The 17,792-nt window shown below is 42.9% G+C and overlaps 2 protein-coding genes across 2 annotated transcripts in view; both read right to left on the bottom strand.

The window, feature by feature from the left end:
- LOC6601946 (neurogenic protein mastermind) overlaps nt 1-17,792 on the bottom strand; it is an 87,616-nt gene that overhangs the window by 47,563 nt on the left and 22,261 nt on the right. The window lies entirely within an intron of this gene.
- Nucleotides 828-2,260, bottom strand: LOC6603866 (sodium channel protein Nach). The gene is made up of 3 exons (XM_002028787.1): nt 1,282-2,260; nt 1,028-1,210; nt 828-958 (listed from the first exon to the last, which is right to left on the bottom strand). Exons 1-3 carry the CDS (start codon nt 2,258-2,260, stop codon nt 828-830), a joined length of 1,293 nt encoding a protein of 430 aa, XP_002028823.1.

Raw genomic sequence — 17,792 nt, forward strand, 5'->3', positions numbered from 1 at the left:
GATTGCACTTTTTTAGACCCCCATGATGTGGCATATGGAATATCTCGTATGTGTGTAATAAATTTCAAAGAAAATCCATTCAAAGATTTCCCTTTTTTGTTAGGTTTCAATCGATTGTAAATGATTTGTGGGCATAAAAAAAATAAAACCAAAAAAAAGAAAAAGCAAAAGCATTAAAAATCATTTTCAAACTGTTCAACTGCGAAATTCAAAGCAAAGCTTTCCCGGCGAGCTTTTTGCCCGCCGCGAGCTTAATTTAGCAAAGTTGCGAACCTTGGGAGAGCTTTTGCAAAGCTTTTCCTACCCGTTAACAGACTGTTAAGTGCCTCTGTTAATGGAATCAAGTCAAAAATTTGATATTTTCAAGATTTTTACTCACTCAAAAAAATATATAAGAAAAAACCCACAGGTTTTTGCGAGGAGGAAACTCACCTGCAAAGAAAAAGAAAAAAATAATATTAGATTTTCAGTTGAAAGACAAAAAAAAGTTTTGTGCGCCGTGTCTAAGAAAAAGAAAATCAATACGACACACACACACACACACACGCACTGAAGTGCCCTTAAGAAAGGTACAAGAGACACACAGAGACAGAGAGAGAAAGAGAGAGACAGTTTTCTCTGTTGTTCAGTTGTCATCAAGCACCCCCATGCCCCATGCCCCATGCCCCATGCCCCATGCCCGATGCCCCACCAAGCAGGCCCTGTAGACCACTCAACCTTGATGATCATCGGCACATGGCGGCGCACATCCCTCTTAGTCCTCCTTAAAATCATACATGCGAATGTGTGTCATTTATTATTTCCTTAGTTACAGATACTCGTACCATTTAGGCTACAGATACATTCGATGGGTCGTGCCGAAAGTGTGACCAGAACCGAAAGACCATAAAGTAAATCAACTCGAAGCCACTGATGAGCGAACAGCCAATGCAAATGCCCAAGACACCGCCAATATTTGCTGGAAAGGAAAGCCTCCAATTAAAAGGGAAAACCTCTGGTGTCCGAGGACATTTTCATTTTCGCGTACACAGAATCTGATACCAATGATAGTGTTTGTCCTGCGAGTAGATCCTCCAGCGAGGGTCCCCGAAGCGCAGCAGAAGAGTACTCCGAAAGGGATGCATACGTCCGAGCAGGCTTTTGTGCAGACTGTACAACATTTGATTGCAGAGCGGCAGGCACTGCGGACACTGGTTCGGCGACCAATTTACTACACAACACAGAGGGGAAAAGATACATAAAGAGAGGGCGAAAAAAGATACTGGGAAGCCTCCGTCTTACCCGCAACCATTTGCAGGCAGGCAATGTCCTCTAGCGTACAAGACTTTTGCTTTAATTTCGCCTCTCTCTCGAACGGATACGGCACACAGTGACAATTCATTAGAGAGGCCCTAATCCGGCAATCCTGCAGGCACTTCTCCCTGCCGTCACCCTCGTGCGGGAAGTAACAGTCACGTCTGTCCAGGGGATAGTCGCGTAGCTCCGAATTGGCCCCCAGCTCCATGGCGTTCACTTCCACCAGGGACTTTTCCCCCCCGCCGATGGTTATGCGGCCCAACCAACTGGAAATATGCAAACGGAAACCGGGAAAACTGCTCTTCTCCATTGGAAATTCATCTTCTTGGGAGGTGTCCAACGACAGCGACAGCTCTCCCGTGATATTCGCGTCCCTTAAGACACAGCAGTGGCCGTGATTAGTGGCTCGAAGCTGGAATATCTCTGAACAATTGATGGTCACACGATTCTGCTGACATTTTAGGATCAGGGAAACACAGGGGGTCGATAGATCCATCAACTGGGAGCGTACATCTCTAAATCCCAGAGACTCTTGCAGCTCCTTGGCTTCTTCGGGGTCCACAGACATGGGATCCGTGTAGCCCGACAGTAGATGTATCTTTTGCCACCAGAAACCCAATGGTTTTCCACTGGAATTGGCCAGCATCTGCGTGTAGTCCTGCATCTTTCTTTTACTAAATCTATGGCCACTGCAAATCGCCAACGATGGCAACGTCAACGCCCCTTTCTCCCCCAAATCCCGCTCGGATAGATCTGTTATCGTGGAGTTGTCCAGCAGTTCCAGTATCATGGCGAATACCGAATAGCCCGCAAAGATCAGGCCGCAGCAGATGAAGGAGAACCAAAAGATGCGCTGCACACGACGTCTCCGGATGAAGTACAGCAAACCGAATCCATTGAGGCTCGTCTTTCGGAAATACTCGACGACCGTGCGATTGAGGGCCACCACCAGGCGGGAGGACATTCTGGAGGGAACTAGGGCGATCCTTTACCAAAATTTCACCGCCTTTGTGGCAATCCAATTCCGATTCCACTCCCGATGATTATATGATATGTATCGCTGGTTTTTGGGTGGCGCCAACAAGTGGGCGTGGCAATGACAGCGGAAGGGCGTGCACAACATGCAACCAAATGTCAACGGTAATTTATGGCCACACACGGACGCACACACACACAGATACAAATGCCGAAAACACCCACACACTCGTGCACTGCAGTGGAAGTATCACGCTAATGCGAGAGGTTGCATATTAATGTGGGGAAATGGGGCATATAATATGGAGAATAAAGTGGTTTTTGGTCAGGGAATAGAAGACGAATGGATGCTCTAGCAAGGAACCAACTTTGAAGGGGACTCGGGATGAATTATTGGATAGTTAAAGCCTTTAAGGCGCGAATAAAGTCTATGGGAAGCCGCTAAGAAGGCAATTTGTAGGAACTTCAAGAAAGAAAACTGTGCTGGAAGGATGGATACGAAATATTAAGAATTCATTGAAATGGAAAGAAACTACCGATGGCAAGGAATTCTGGAAAGAAACTTTGCGGAAGAAACATGGAAATGAATTAGAGGATAACTTGGGAACAGAGCAAAGGAATGAATGGAATGGAATCAATGAAAAACACTATTGCGTAGAGGAAAGCCAAGAAAGCCACTCAACTGTAGAAATGACAGATGGAAACAATGGAATGAAACGTTCAACATCAACAATGAACGGAACAATGGGAAGAAACAATGACAGTAAACCCTGAGACGAAACAATAAAAGGAACAGCGAGAAGAAACATTGGAATACAGCTCTGAAAATAAAGAATGAAGGGAAACTATAGGGGAACCATGGAATGGGAACACTCTACAGCAAAACCGTAACCAAACTATTCCGGAAGAACTTGAAAGAACACTTGAAAAACAAAATCACGAAAAAAGACTGAATCCACAACGAAAGGAACGATGAAATGCAACCAAGGAACGTGAAAACGGCAACAATCTAAGGAAATTGTGTAATAAACGTATAGATTAATACCCTACCACTATCTCTGTCTTCCAAATGGGCGGGGGAAGGGGTATAAGGGGTAACTATAAACTAATCAGACAAACTAATTTAAGTATATATACTTGTATGTGCTCAATGGGTTCTCTCCCCGTAAAGAGTAAAGCAAACACGAAGCGAGCATGCGAGCAGGCCAACAGCTAACTGGCATGTAATCTTGGCCACCCAACCACCCCCCCCACCCCCCAAGCACCCCTCTACCACTCTCTGCCCGCACGGGACAAACAAGTTTCGAGAGCCAAAACGCAAAGCAGAGAGCCATGAGACTCGTAGAACAGGCAGACTAAATAAAAATGAACAGCGCGAATTTCAATAAGAACACCCACACACACACACTCGCACAGAGGAACAGGGAGGGGGGAGGAGGAAGCCTACCTCCCTTCTATCCACACACCCACAAATAATTTCCGGTTCAATTAAACGCTTGTTTATTTATTTATTTATTTATTTATACGAAGCTTCTCTAAGCGAAGGCATCTCGGAAAAGGGGGGCGGAACTGTATTGGGCTGGTGGGCGTGGCTGCATGTGTTTTCCCCTTTTAATTGTGTGCGGCATGTGGCATGTGGCATGCGGCATGGATGTACGTTAGAAGCAACAGCAACAGCAAATGCCACTAATTTGTTTATGAATGAAAAAAAAACACAACGCAGAATATATATTTTGAGGGGAGAATGTCAAAGATGAAAGATTTGAGGAGAGTAGAGGAAAATGGTGGGGAAAATTGGTATCCAATTTCACAGGGGAAATGTGTATGCAGGGGCGCGGAGGGGGACAGGGCAGAAGGTCGTTATAGTTTAAGGACTCCTGAAGACTCGTTAATCTTGTCAAGAAATGGTTTCAGCTGAAGGCAAAGGCAAAGGCAAAGGCTTGGCGCCAAGTGGTTTAAAGGGTGGGGTGGGCAGGGGTGGGGGGCTAAGAGTGGTGAGGGGCGGAAAGATAAGGAAGAGGTGGAGCAGCACTCCCTGTTTCGGGGAGGCAAGGAAAAGGTCAACTAACCGCAAAATGATTGCATACTTTAATGGGCCAAGCACTTAGGCATCCTCCACTGCACTCTCACTCCTCCTCCCTTTCTCCCTCCCTCTCTATGTCTCTCTCTTTCTCTCTCTCTCTCTCTCTGGTTGGGTTGTCTCAATTTCCTTGCTTCCGTGTCGCTAAGGAAAATTGCATCAGTAAAAATAGCGCAAAAAATTGAATAAAACTAACTATCTGGTGGGAAAGAGAGAGGGACACATAGAGACAGAGAAAGGGAGAGAGAAATGAAGCTGGCGAGCAGGTCGAGCAGTGGAGCAGTAGTGCGGGGCATGTGCCACGACAGCCGTCGGTTGTAAGCGGAGGAAAATGCATAAATGTGAAAGGTTATAGTGTTGCAACGTGCGTGCCACGAGTTCAAGAGGCAGGGCATCATAGAGGAACAGCAGAGGACGAGGAGTGTAAGAGGGAACAGAGGGAGAAGCCAGGGAGGAGACAGGGAGAAGCCAGGCAGGAGCCAGGGAGGAGCCAGGGAGGAGCCAGGGAGAAGCCAGGGAGAAGCCAGGGAGAAGCCAGGGAGAAGCCAGGGGGAAGCCAGGGAGAAGCCAGGGAGAAGCCAGGGAGAAGCCAGGGAGAAGCCAGGGAGAAGCCAGGGAGAACCCAGGGAGAAGCCAGGGAGAAGGAGGTAGTGGTAGAGGTAGAGAAAGAGGAAAGGGTTAAGTGCTTTGTGGCTTATGGAATGCAAGCCAAACGAAGAGCTTCGAGGAGGAGGAGGAGGAGGAGGCAAGGGGGCGGCACACACGTGAAGCCCGGAGCCATAGAGAATCCGGTGACAGAGAATGAGCGGGCGTTTGGGGATGTGGCCCAGGATGGGGCACAGAGAAATTCTCCTTCTCCATCTGCAAAGCAAATTCCCACACAGAGACACAGAGGAAATTCTTTAAGACGCATCTCAAAGATGTGGAGTCCATGAAGAAATGTTTAAAGCACACACACACACACACACACAGAAGCGAAAGGAACCCCAAACAGATCTGCAGTTGTTCCGCCTCAAAGGCCACATAACAAATCATCATTTCCACACGAATGAAAAGAGTACTCCCATTCCCATTCCCCTTCCCATTCCCTTTCACCTTCCCTTTCCCCCTCCCCCACTGCCATTCACCTCGCTCTCAAAATGCCACGTGTGCATATCCTGTTGAAAGATAAACAAGCAGGACTCAAGGACTGAATCATTTTATCCACAAAACAGCAACAACAGCAGCATGGAAACAGGCATGGAAACAGGCATGGAAAGTGCAAAAGGCAACATCAAAATCAAAATCACATTGCACTCGAAACGGACGTTTGTATCATTGTATCTATCGGAATAATTCACACAAAAAACAACACACAGGAAGGAAAACCAGCAGGAAAAAACAACACCCAAAAAATCAAAAGAAAAACAAATACAAGTTGGGGAAAAGTGGCAGCGGCAGCGGCAGCGGCAGCGGCAGCAGCAGCAGCAGGGAAAATGCAATGACAACAACAGCAAGAAAAAGTTGCCATAAAAAAATGCTCAACCATAACAGAGAATGACAGAGTATGACATAGAATGAGAGACAAGTGGGAGAGCGCGCTCTCGCCTTGCGCAGGATCTCACGCTCTCGCCATCATCTTGCCTCTTCGCTGCCCTCGCCGTGACGTCGTCTATGACGTTGCATAGAAAAATGCGAAAATGCGTGCATAGAAAGACGGCACAAAACAGGAATACGAAAGAAAACGCGAGAACAGCAGGAGGAAGGGAGCGGAGGGGAGCGGAGGGGAGCGGAAGGGAGCGGAAGGGAGCAAGTGGAAAAGGAGACCAGCATCAGCATCAGCCCCAAAGCGCACTGCGTTGAGAGAGGTGCCTAATGAGCGGAAGGAAGCAACGAATGCGAGTGGGCGAGGAGCAGGCAGAGGGGCAGGTGGTGGGGCAGGTAGAGGGACAGATGGAGGTGCAGGCGGTGAGGCAGGCAGAGGGGCTGGAGGAGCGGCAGGCGGAGGTGCAGGCGGAGGAGCAGGCGGAGGAGCAGGCGGAAGAGCAGGCGGAGGAGCAGGCGGTGAGGCAGGCGGAGGGTCGGTCGGCTGGGCAGATGAGAGCAACGCCATCGGAGAGTGTATCGAACAGATTATACCCTCAGTAACTCTTATAAAGATACAACCAGTTTTAGCCCCTATAATGGGAATTTCTGGGGGAACACCTCGCCCTCCGTTGGAGACATTTCCGCAAAGATCTTTCTAGATGTTCCTTGAAACCCAATAGAAAAGTTTCCCATAAATATCCTCTTTTTTCTACACTTTTTTTTACCCAGAAGATCTTACATTGTTGGAGTGCTGCCACATGCCACCAAATGACACCTTTGAATGGGCATATAAACCATTCAAGTACACTAGTGAAACTTATTCACACGCTCATTCACAGCATATTCACACCCATAACGAATACCACATATACGAGTATTCACATCCTTAAGCTCGTATTCGTATTCGTATTCGTATTCGTAATCGTATGATGATATCCATTACCTTTGAAACAAGCACAACCCATGATGTAGCCCATCATCAGCGTGGCTTTGATGTCGCCTTCAAGGTGCCTTCGCTTTTTGTGTCCTCCGCTCCACTGCTGGCAGCCTCCTTCTTCTTCTGCTATCCTCCTTTATTGGTGTTGTTGTAGTCTTGGATGAGTGAACGACATCGGGATTTGAGTTGAATGAATATTGCAGGCAGGCCGGTAGGCCGGCAGGCAGGCAGGTCCTCTCCTCCTCAGTCTCTCTCTCTCTCTCTCTCTCTGTCTCGTTTTTGTGCCGTCTTCTATCTTCTGTTCTGTTCTGTCTCGTGTTGCTGCTGTTGTCTCTTTCTAATTGGTGTTTCGCTCTCTCTCTCTCTACGCACGCATGTATGTATTATTCAACACACAATCTGTGTTTATGAGGCCTTTGCGTCGGACCTTATCACACTTAGCCGCACTAACGGTTAACGGTTCGCACCGGTTAACGGCAATTTATGCAATAAGCCTCATGAAATATATAAATATATACTACGGTATACTCGTATTTATTAGCACGGGGTCCCCTCTTATCATATCATCCACAATCAAAAAAAAAAAAAAAAAGAAAAAAAAAAAAACAAAAAACTTATTTCTGAGTAGCTGTTCGCCTCTATCTTTCACTATTTCTCTTTGATTTACACTTTACTTTTATCACAATATTCTTATAGATTTATTTGATTTTGCTTTGGTTTTTAATTGGTCTTATATGGTGTTGTTGTTAGTCCCATAGATTGGGATCCCTTCGGTTATATGATCTGTTGGTTTGTTGTATACATCTATATATGGGGTTCCATTCGAGTACTATTATTTGTTTGTTGTTGTTGTTGTTGTTGTTGTTGTTGTTGTTGTTGTTGTTGTTGTTGTTGTTCGTAGGTTCTTGAGTTCTCAATAGTTTTTCTATAGCTATTTGTTTTTTTTTTTTATTGATTATCACTTGATATTTGTTTGGTTTCCTTGTCTTGGGGACTCTTCGATTTGATTTCCATTGGCTTCTCTTTCTCTCTGTCTCCTCCTATCTTTGGGCTTTGATTGTGGAAAATTTGCTCGATTTTCGATGATTTCACTCGCTTCGGCATTTGGTTGTTGAATTTTTGCTTGTATTTTTGTTTCAGTTTTGAATTTCATTCAATATTCAATGTTCATATCATTGATTGTGCTTTTGTTGCGGTTTTGTGCGGTTGTTGTTTCAAATTTTAATTTTTTAAATATCACAAAAGAATCACTGACAATCGGACCACACACCGGGAAAACGGGAAAATGGCAAAAGAAAAACCAATTAAAATTGTTTCATAATTATGTCAAAAGAATCACAAAATTGTTGTTGTTTTTGGGGTAAACGCTTTTTGTGCATCAAAATTCGAGAACGGCGGGGGCGGGAGATCCCGTTTGATAAATTAAGATGAATTTATGGGGGTGGTTGGGGCAACAAGGTCATTTACTTTCTGGGGGGGTAATGTATTCCCATGGAATTTGCCAGCAGAATTCGTCATTTATTTTGAGAGAGATTTAGCGCAGGGAAAGAGAGGAACGGATATACAAGAAAGATTAAATGCAATCTGAATGCAAATGAATGGGGGATAAATCGGAGATAATTCTGAAGAAGTCGAGAAAACAAAATTAAGAATTTCAGGAGACTCCTGGAGGGACAGTACCCAAGGGTAAAGGGCTTTCGAAACTGAAATTCCCACAAAGAAACCTTGGAAATTTCCCCAAAAACACACACAGTGAAATTTCGTGAAAAATTTAGCTCTTGAGAGCGAAATATCCTAAAAGAGAAGCTCTAAGAAACGAAACAAACCGAAAGAACAGCTCTCAAAAGTACAACTATGAAGAAAAACCTCTTAAAAATTAAACTTCCCAAGGGAAAACTTTCCAAATTCGAAATTCCAGAAGAATTTCTTTACTAAGAATTGCTTTTGGGGTCGTTTCAGATCATTTTCAAACAGCACATCGCTCGAAATCCGTATCGTTGAACAAAATTTGTGGTATTTTGTGGTTTAGGAGGATGAAAACCTCTTCCAAAAAAGTCAAAAACACCAAAAATACTTCCTTTCCTAAGAAACTTCCTTTAAAGTCACCAAAAGCCTATGAAAATCATAGATTATGCTTCAGAGAACCCCTTAAAATACATACATTCTCCCCCCATAAGAAAACCAATATTTAATTGAAACATTATCAACGGAATTCCGAGAAAGAAATGGCCACAAAAACTACAATCTCAATCTGTGATGGCACTTGAGGGAGTCACTCAGAGACCAGTCTCTGCGACCACATTGCGGTTTCAATTTCAGTTTCGAATGAAAAATAGCAACAGCCCACGCCCCCACACCCCCACGCCCACACCCAATTCCACTTCCACTTCCACTTCTACTTGAAGAATGGCTTGTGTATTGTCGCCATATTTGCTTAAATAACGCTGCCCATTGTCCATAAATAAAAGGCAATAAAAGACAGACAGAAATGGAGGCAAGTGGCAAGTGGCACACAGAAGAGGCAGTGCCACTGTCAGTGGCACAAATTGATAAAGATTATCCGAAAGCCGATGCGACAGGCACGCCATGGAACGCCCAAGCCACAAGCCGATGGATGGGCCTCAAACAAAAAAATTAAAATAAAATTTCAGAAGGGCAGACTTTAAGGCAAACGAAGTGTTTGATACCTTCCAAAGAGAGAACAGACGAATATAATTTGTGGCTGCAAAAGATGTATCTTTAGAACTGAGGAATACCTAGAAATTGATCGAATCTGCTCTACATTTTGATCCGAATCGAAGAGTCTTTGAGCTCTTGGTAAAAACCCTCTCAGAAGCATATGACCCTCTCTTCTAGGGTATCAAAAGAGCATCAATGGTTGGGGGAAGGCACAAAAGTTGTGAGTGCATTGATGAAAAATCCACACGCTATAGACACCCCCGCCCGCCCCCCACACACATTCGAAAGCCGCAAAATTTCAATTTAAATTTAATTCATGGAAACAAAAGAAAGAGAGAGAGAGAAAGGAGAGCCAGCGAGGGAGATAGGGAGAGAAAGTAGAGCCAGCGAGAGAGAGAGAGAGAGAATTAAGAATCGTCAATGGGATTCTGAGAGAATGATTGGGGCAGGGGCAAGGGAAAAACTGATGTCAGCCGCCTGACAAATGATAAATGAAATGAGAATACCGGAAGTTGCAGTGAGACGAATTTCGCGCCCAATCCCCCAAGCCTTCCCCCCCCCCCCCCCTCCCCTCCCCTCCCCACCGGATACCCCCTACCAATTGTTAATAATTAAACATGAAATAAAAACACAAAACGAGAGGAAAAACAAGAACAAATATGGGAAAATCAAACAACGACCGGACAAACGAGCGACATCAAGTATACGCCACCATAAAAGTGAATGTTTTTTTTTTGTTTTTTTGCGCGCGCGAGAATTATAATTGATTCTGCGGCGCCCACCGCACACACACACGCACACACACACACACACACACACATTTAATTTCAGTTTCAATATATCATTCTCCTCCCATCCGTGGCTGTGCTCTGTGTTTGTATCATTCCGTATTTGTATCTCTGTGTATCATTTTGTATCTGTATCTTTGTATCTCTGTCTTTGGGGTCTGTGTCGTAGATGTCGGATTTTATGGCCCCGGCTGGAGGTCAGTAGCACATGCCACAACAGCAGCAGCAGTAACGGCAGCGGGGGCAAGACATTGACATTGTCATCATTTCGACTTTTATGGCGCCTTTAAAAATGTATCTCGGAAATTGTTCGCCATCTCTCGCTGGAAATGGCGAAACGCAAGCACTGGGAAGCATGTGCCAAGAAGGAAATCAAAGTAAGCCGTTGGGAAACGAATACGGAATACCCTGCAAACTGGGGGACAAGGCGTCTTTGGATTGGGGGAGAGATTCGTTTGGAATAAACATAAAAAATATAAGAATGGAACAAGAAATGGAAGCCGAACCAGAAGAAGGTAATTCCTAATTATTCAGAGTTGCATTTGAGGGGATTCTGTCGTTAAATTTCACGAGAAAGAGACCTTTTCTTCAGGAACCTAAGATTTATCGACCCAAAGGGGGTCCCTTCTTTTTCATAGGTGGTTCTTCTTACAAACCTTTTCCAGAAATCATACAACCCCTAATTTTACAGGGCATTCAATGAAAAATGAACAATTTTTCGCCTTTTCTCTTGCTAGCATGAAAATTTTGCAGTTTGTTTTTTGGCCAATTTATACGAGATATAAGATACTTCTGCCCCGCCCCTCGCTGCCGCCCATCGGGTATATGTTTACACAGAAGAATGTGTGTGGAGAACGAAAACAATAAATCGGAAAAGCAGGCGCAAAAGAATTTCCTAATTAATGAGAGCTCGCGAGGGTCGAACGTTCGTCCGTCCGTCCATAAAAATATATAAATTTGTTCAACAAATTAGCCAAAAAGTCGAAAAGACCACCCTGGAGGAGGAGGAGGAGGAGGAGAAGGAGAAGCCACTCTGGAGGGAAATACTGGGAAAACAGTCTGGGGCAACCAAATGAGCAGAAAACATGCAACAATCCAAGCCAGCAATTCTTTCGGGGAGTGCCACACGTCTATGTCTCTATTTGGGTATTGAGCCCCCAGTTAAAGATGGGTTTGGGTTTGGGTTTGGGTTTGGGTTTGGTTTTGGTCATTTTAATTAGCCAAATTAAATTCACATTCGGGACAGAGAGCAGAGAGCAGGTGGCAAACGAAACGTTAAATGAAAATCGATGCACAGCCAAAGCAAACAACAAATAAAGATAGAGATAGAGATAGAGATAGATATGTGGCTGTGTATTTTCCACATTTATTTCAATTATAATACAGAGACAGTGGCTGTGGCTGTGGCTGTGGCAGTGGTAGGTGGATAAACAAATTGAATTCGAATTCGAATTCTCATTCATCATGTGACCTCCTCAAGTGATGAGGCAAACAACAACAACAACAACAATGGAAAAGCTGGAAATTAGTTGAGGTGTTTACCCACTCGCCATTCACCGGCTGGGAGTATCATTTGTATTTGTAGAGCAAACATTCGAGGGAACGAATAAAATATGGAGATTCCATGAGAGATTATCGTTTTCAGTTCGAGTGGATTCCAAAACGGGTCTTAGACGTTGTTTGTTTTCTCAATTAAGGAAACATTTCACACAAGTTTTCCATCACATATTTCGTAGATACATATTTCCATGCATTTCGAATGAAGCGCTCCCAAGCTTGTATGCCAATTGAAGGCCCAAATACTCTCTTGTTTATAAGAAAAGAGAGTCTTCAAAGCTGAAGAATCGAACAGAAATCCAAAGATCATGAAAGGACTTTCGCTTCATACGAATCCAAAGGTTTCCATCAAACTTCTATGGTAGCTATTATGGGAGTGTCTTTTATGTGCATATCTTTTAGGGGAGTACCTTTCAGAGGAGTATCTCTCAGGAGAATATCTGCAATGGTTGTATCTTAGAGAACATGTCTCATAGGAAAGTATCATCAATGAAGGTATCTCTTGGTAAAGTATCTTTTGGTAAAGATTCTTCTAGAAAGGTATCTTCTAAAAAAGTATCTTCTAGAAAAGTATCTCCTAGAAAAGTATCTTCTAGAAAAGTATCTTGTAGTAACATATCTACTAGTATAGTATCTTGCAGAAAAGTATCTTTTAGTAAAGTATCTTCTAAAAAAGTATCTGTTCGTAAGGTATCTTCTAACAAAAAGTATCTTTTAGTAAAGTATATTTTAAAAACGTATCTTTCAATAATGTATCTTTTAGTAAAGTATCTTCTAGAAAAGCATCTGTTAGTACAGTTTCTTCTAAAAAAGTATCTTCTAGAAAAGTATCTCCTAGAAAAGTATCTTCTAGAAAAGTATCTTCTAGAAAAGTATCTTCTAGAAAAGTATCTTCTAGAAAAGTATCTCCTAGAAAAGTATCTTTTGTTAAAGTATCTTCTAAAAAAGTATCTTTTCAAAACGTATCTTTCAAGAAATTATCTTTTAGTAACTATTAATTATCTTCGCACAAAAAGTATTTATTGAAAACGTATCTTTCAATAATGTATCTTTTAGTAACGTATCTACAAGAAAAGTATCTTTTAGTAAAGTATCTTCTAAAAAAGTATCTATTCGTAAAGTATCTTCAAACAAAAAGTATCTTTTAGTAAAATATCTATTAAAAACGTATCTTTCAATAATGTAGTTTTTAGTAACGTATCTTCTAGAAAGGTATCTTTTAGTAATGTCTCTTCGAAAAAACTATCTTTCGAGAGAATACTTTAGTGGCGTATCTTTAAGTGTCTTCAACGAATGTATCTTTTAGATGAATATCTTTCAGGAGAGTATCACCAATGAAAGTATCTTTTGGAAAAGTATCTTTCAGGGTAGTAAATTCTAAGCAGGTATTTTTTAGGCAAGTATCTTCGGGTATATTTCAGGAAAGAATCATTCAAGAAAGTATCTTTCAGGAAAGAATCGTTCAAGAAAGTATCTTACAGGACAGAATCTTGCAGGAAAGTGTCTTTATGAGAAATATCTTCGACGGGTGTATCTTTCCGTGGAGTATCTTTAATGGTTGTATCTTTCATATGACAGTACATTCATGGACGAGTACTTTCACAAAATACGATTACAACCCAATAAAAGTTATTCTTGTTGTAGAGCTCTTATCACTCCACTCCCCTCTCTCTCTCTCGGTCTCTCTCTCTTCTGATTACCCAATGAGTCAGCAGGAAAATCAAAGAACGAAAAGAAAAGAATACGAGTAGGAGATTGCTGAGGCAATCTTTCAATCCCCAGAAGCAGCACTGACGCGTCGTCATGCCACAATGCCACACATTTAATTGCATTATCAGCCTGACTCAATTAGCCATGGATGTAAACTATACACAGACACATACACAGAGGCACAGATAGATACAGACTCATCGTTGCTTATCTTTTTTGCCATTGCGGTTCTCTTTCTTCGGCGACCCAAGAAAAAACCAGAAGCCAAGATTCATTATTAGATTAGAATGCGGCGCAGACCTCAGGGATGGGTGTATGTATTTCTGGACAAATATTAGATAACATTCTGATAGATTTATCTTTTCTTTTTTCCCCTACTCTATTTATCTATTCCCCATGCAAACTTTCAGTTTCCTTTAACGGTCTCTTGGCCATTAAAATGTAGCTAAAATGGCCATAAAGAACTCACTGGGGTAATCCCCCCAGAGTGGGGGACATCGACACCTTGCTGTGAGGCACGAGGGGCACCCCATGGAGTGCCGGTCGGCTCTCATTACCGTAGAGTTCGTGACCTACCGCAACTGTTTACGAGGGGAAAAAGAGTGCTTCCGAGGTGCGAAGAGTTGTTAAATCCCTACAAAATATGATTCGTTCGAAGGGCAGTAGGAAAATCCAAATAAATTAAGAAAATTTCACTGGAAAAATGTGCTTAAAATTCTCAAGAAATAAAGCCAATTTGTGGGAGAAATCTTTTCGACATGAAACGCATACACACAGATACAGATACACCAATACATTGAAAACATGGGATGTAAAAACAGGAAAAAGGTGGACGACCCCGCCACAGGATGCAGCCGCCACAAAAACAAAAACAAAAACAGAGGCACCTCTAAAACAACAACAAAAAACAAGGAAAACGTCTATGAAAATTACAGGAAAAACAGCGCAGGAAAACGCAATAAAAAATTTAAAAATTACAAAAAATATTCTTGAATTTATAAAAATATGAATTTATTTTGAAAATCAACATTTTGAAAGTACATATTTTTGCACTGATTAAAAGAAATTCGAGAGATTTTCTTCCTGTTTTGAGAGCAGAATGAAAATGAGGAAAACAAAGCAAAACAATGAACAGAGACAGAGAGAGAGAAAGAGAAAGAGAGAGTAACAGAAAAGGATACAGAGAGAGACAGAAGTGGAAAAGAGAGCGTTTCTTGGAACAGAGTGAGAGAGAGAGAGAGCAAAATAAATAGACAAAGAGCGGGAGAGAGTGCGGCTGTCCGCTCAATGGTAGGCAACACTTTTCCGACGGTCCGACAACGCGGCGTATGCGTAATGTGAGCCAAAGAAAAGCCCTGCAATAGTGGAATGACGGAAAATTTAAGTTTTCTGTCCCCTGTACCCTGTCTGTCGCCGCCGCTCCCTCTCTCACACACCCTTTCGGGGGACGTCCCCCCCCCCCCCCCGCCATTTTGACAGCTCCAACGACTTCCTGACGTTCAGGCAGGCAGGAGCGCAATTTATGGCGTGGCAATGCGTACAAGAGAGCCCCCAAAGAGCCAGTAAGGGGAGCAGAGGTGGAGAGGCAGTGTCCTGCAGGTGGGGGGGTGTGCTGAGGGGCAGGAACACACATAAATTTAAAATGTATTTCGAGGTGAGGAAAACAGAGGAGAACAGGGGCAGCTGTGTTTCATTTGCCTGCTTTTCCACTTATCCCCCGCACTCCCGCTGTCCCTCTCTCTCTCTCTCTGCCTCTCTTTCTGCCCCCTCTACTTTACTCGCATGTTGCATTTTTTTTTTTTTTTAATTTTTTGATATAAAAATATTTTTGTTTCGCTTTCATGTGGGGCGGAAAAACTTAACTTGCAACAACTGAAAATGTTTTTCCTTTTTTTTTTTGTGCTCTCTCTCAGACCTGGCTCCCTCTCTCTCTTGGGTCAAGAGTTCTCTCATTGTTTTGTTTACAGAGCAAAAGTCAATTTCAACTGCATTTCATTAAAATTTTTGTAAACTACACAAAGGGAAAAAAAATAAAGAAAATAATGAGTAAGTGAGGTTTTCTAATGGGGAAATTATGAGGCATAGAGTGTGCACCTATGGGGCATCTAGGACTCCTAGAAGCTTAGAGGTCCTTTCCTTGGACTTTTCCACCAACTAAAGATTCAAGATTCATTAAAAAGTAATTAAATGACTATTAAGCATGGTTTTTCATGGAAATATGAGACTTGGGAATATATCTATTGTAAATTACTGCCTCTGGAGTGGAATTAAACATTTTTTTAACCGAAATTTCATTCAATTTTGGGTTGCACATGCAAAAAGGTGGTGTTTTCTACCACAAAAAGCCGTAGAATTCTTGGTAAAGGAAGGGATATCCTTCTGAAAAACACTCTAAAATATGAATTCCTTGGCAACTCAAATATCCGTCATATATTCTCTCGCATACTCTTCCGTTTCTTGGCTCAGAGCATCCCTCCAGCCGTCTAACGTCTTAGCTATTTGCCAATTCAAACATTTACTTCCTCGTAGCTCAATATTTGTTTACTCCGGTGTAGAATATCCGTACCCGGCATTCTCTTTGGCCACATCACCCACCACCCTCTTCCGCTCCCCTCCCGTCCCCTCCCCTCCCCGCACGAATCGAATCGAAGCACAAAAAGCGAAAGGTAACACTCAAAATACTAAATGAACTTGGGAAATGGTTTTTCTGGTCGAAAACATTTAGTTGCAATTACTTTGTTTTTGTTTTTTTAGATTGTTGTCTCACTACGACTATATGTTATATACATGGATATGTATTATTATTATTAAATACATTCGTAAATTACGTATTTCTATAAAGCACTCGGGCACACGCAAACAAACAGACAAACAAACGCACACACAGTGTCATACACGCGCGACGACGATTCACGGGGATAAAATCACGGGATACCCTGTAGACCCCGCTCTGGGCAGTGCTTTGTTGGTGGCACACCTAAAGCACAGCTATTTGTGCATTGTGCGGCTTTGGCTTTTGGTTATTTCTTTCACATAATATCGCTAGTATTTCTTCGGGGGGTATTATTTTTGACTATATTTTCAGACGCATCGGTAGGAGGACGATGCGACGCGTTTCACTGTTAACTGACGGCCGAAATAAGCGCCAGACGCGATATAAGCGGAATAGAGTTTGCTATAAACAAAATGTGCTATAATCTGAGAGAGCGGCGGCAATAATAACAAAAGCACAGCGCGCGAGAGCGCACATGCAAAGGCAACAACAAAGGCCGACATCGAGAGAGAGAGAGAGAGCACCAGCCAAACGCAACGAAAAAAAAGCGTCATTCCAGAGAGAGAGAGAGAGACGGAGCGTAAGAGCTTCATGGCATTCCATGCACTTGCTGGCTCTCCCACGCTCTCGTATCGCAAAACAAACAAAAGCACAAAGCGTGCGCAGAGAGTGAGAGAGAGAGAGAGAGAGCGTGCCATGTAACCGTATTATGCCGGCTGCAGGCTTCTATAAAAGTGCGAGCGGCCAGTCGCCCGCCCAAAGGCGACAATAAAAAGCTTCAAAGTCAAGTCAACAACAACAAAAAGCAGCTTCGTGAAAATTTAATAGTCATCAACAAAAAAAAAAGCAACAACAACAAGATCCCTGGCTAATTATGAGAGCAGGGGCCCAACAAAAAGATGAGACTTTCCACACATGTGTGGGTGTGACAGAGAGACAGACAAAACTTGATGTTTGTTTAAGCAGTCTCTAGGCCTTAATCCATTCCTCCCCCTTTCCCTCTCTTTCCCCTTGGGCACACGCATAACATTTTTTTTTATCAAAGATTCCTCCCATTTTATTTGGTTGGAAATTTAACAAACAAGCGATAAACATTTAAAAACTCAAAAAAGGCAAGCACATCAAAATCATCTGCCAGGCAATGGTGTGTGTGTGTGTGTGTGTGTGTGTGTGTGTGTGTGGGAGGGCCTTAACTAGGCGTTAACTGAGCTTAAATGAGCTTCAAGTGTCTCTAATTTATGGCTTATGGGTATGACAATCAAGTAGAACATTAAGGGCAGACAGTAGACAGTAGTCTCTAACGATACGATAAAAAGAGTAGGATATATGTATGTACATATAAGCTAAGAGAGAAAGAGATACACGTACATATGTAGGGCCATAAAAGTCCGATTACGATTGCATATTGCATTCCTCGCCAGAGAACAAAGG

This window comes from Drosophila persimilis, unplaced genomic scaffold, assembly GCF_003286085.1.
Source record: "Drosophila persimilis strain 14011-0111.01,24,50 unplaced genomic scaffold, DperRS2 tig00000900-arrow-arrow-pilon, whole genome shotgun sequence".
In the NCBI taxonomy this organism is placed as follows: domain Eukaryota; kingdom Metazoa; phylum Arthropoda; class Insecta; order Diptera; family Drosophilidae; genus Drosophila; species Drosophila persimilis.

Coding starts and splice junctions, on each gene's coding strand:
- LOC6603866 (XM_002028787.1), bottom strand. CDS start 2,260: ATGTCCTCCCGCCTGGTGGTGGCCCTCAATCGCACGGTCGTCGAGTAT. Junction 1,211..1,281: donor CTGCCTGCAAATGGTTGCGG/GTAAGACGGAGG, acceptor TGTGTTGTGTAG/TAAATTGGTCGCCGAACCAG. Junction 959..1,027: donor TCATTGGTATCAGATTCTGT/GTACGCGAAAAT, acceptor TTTCCTTTCCAG/CAAATATTGGCGGTGTCTTG.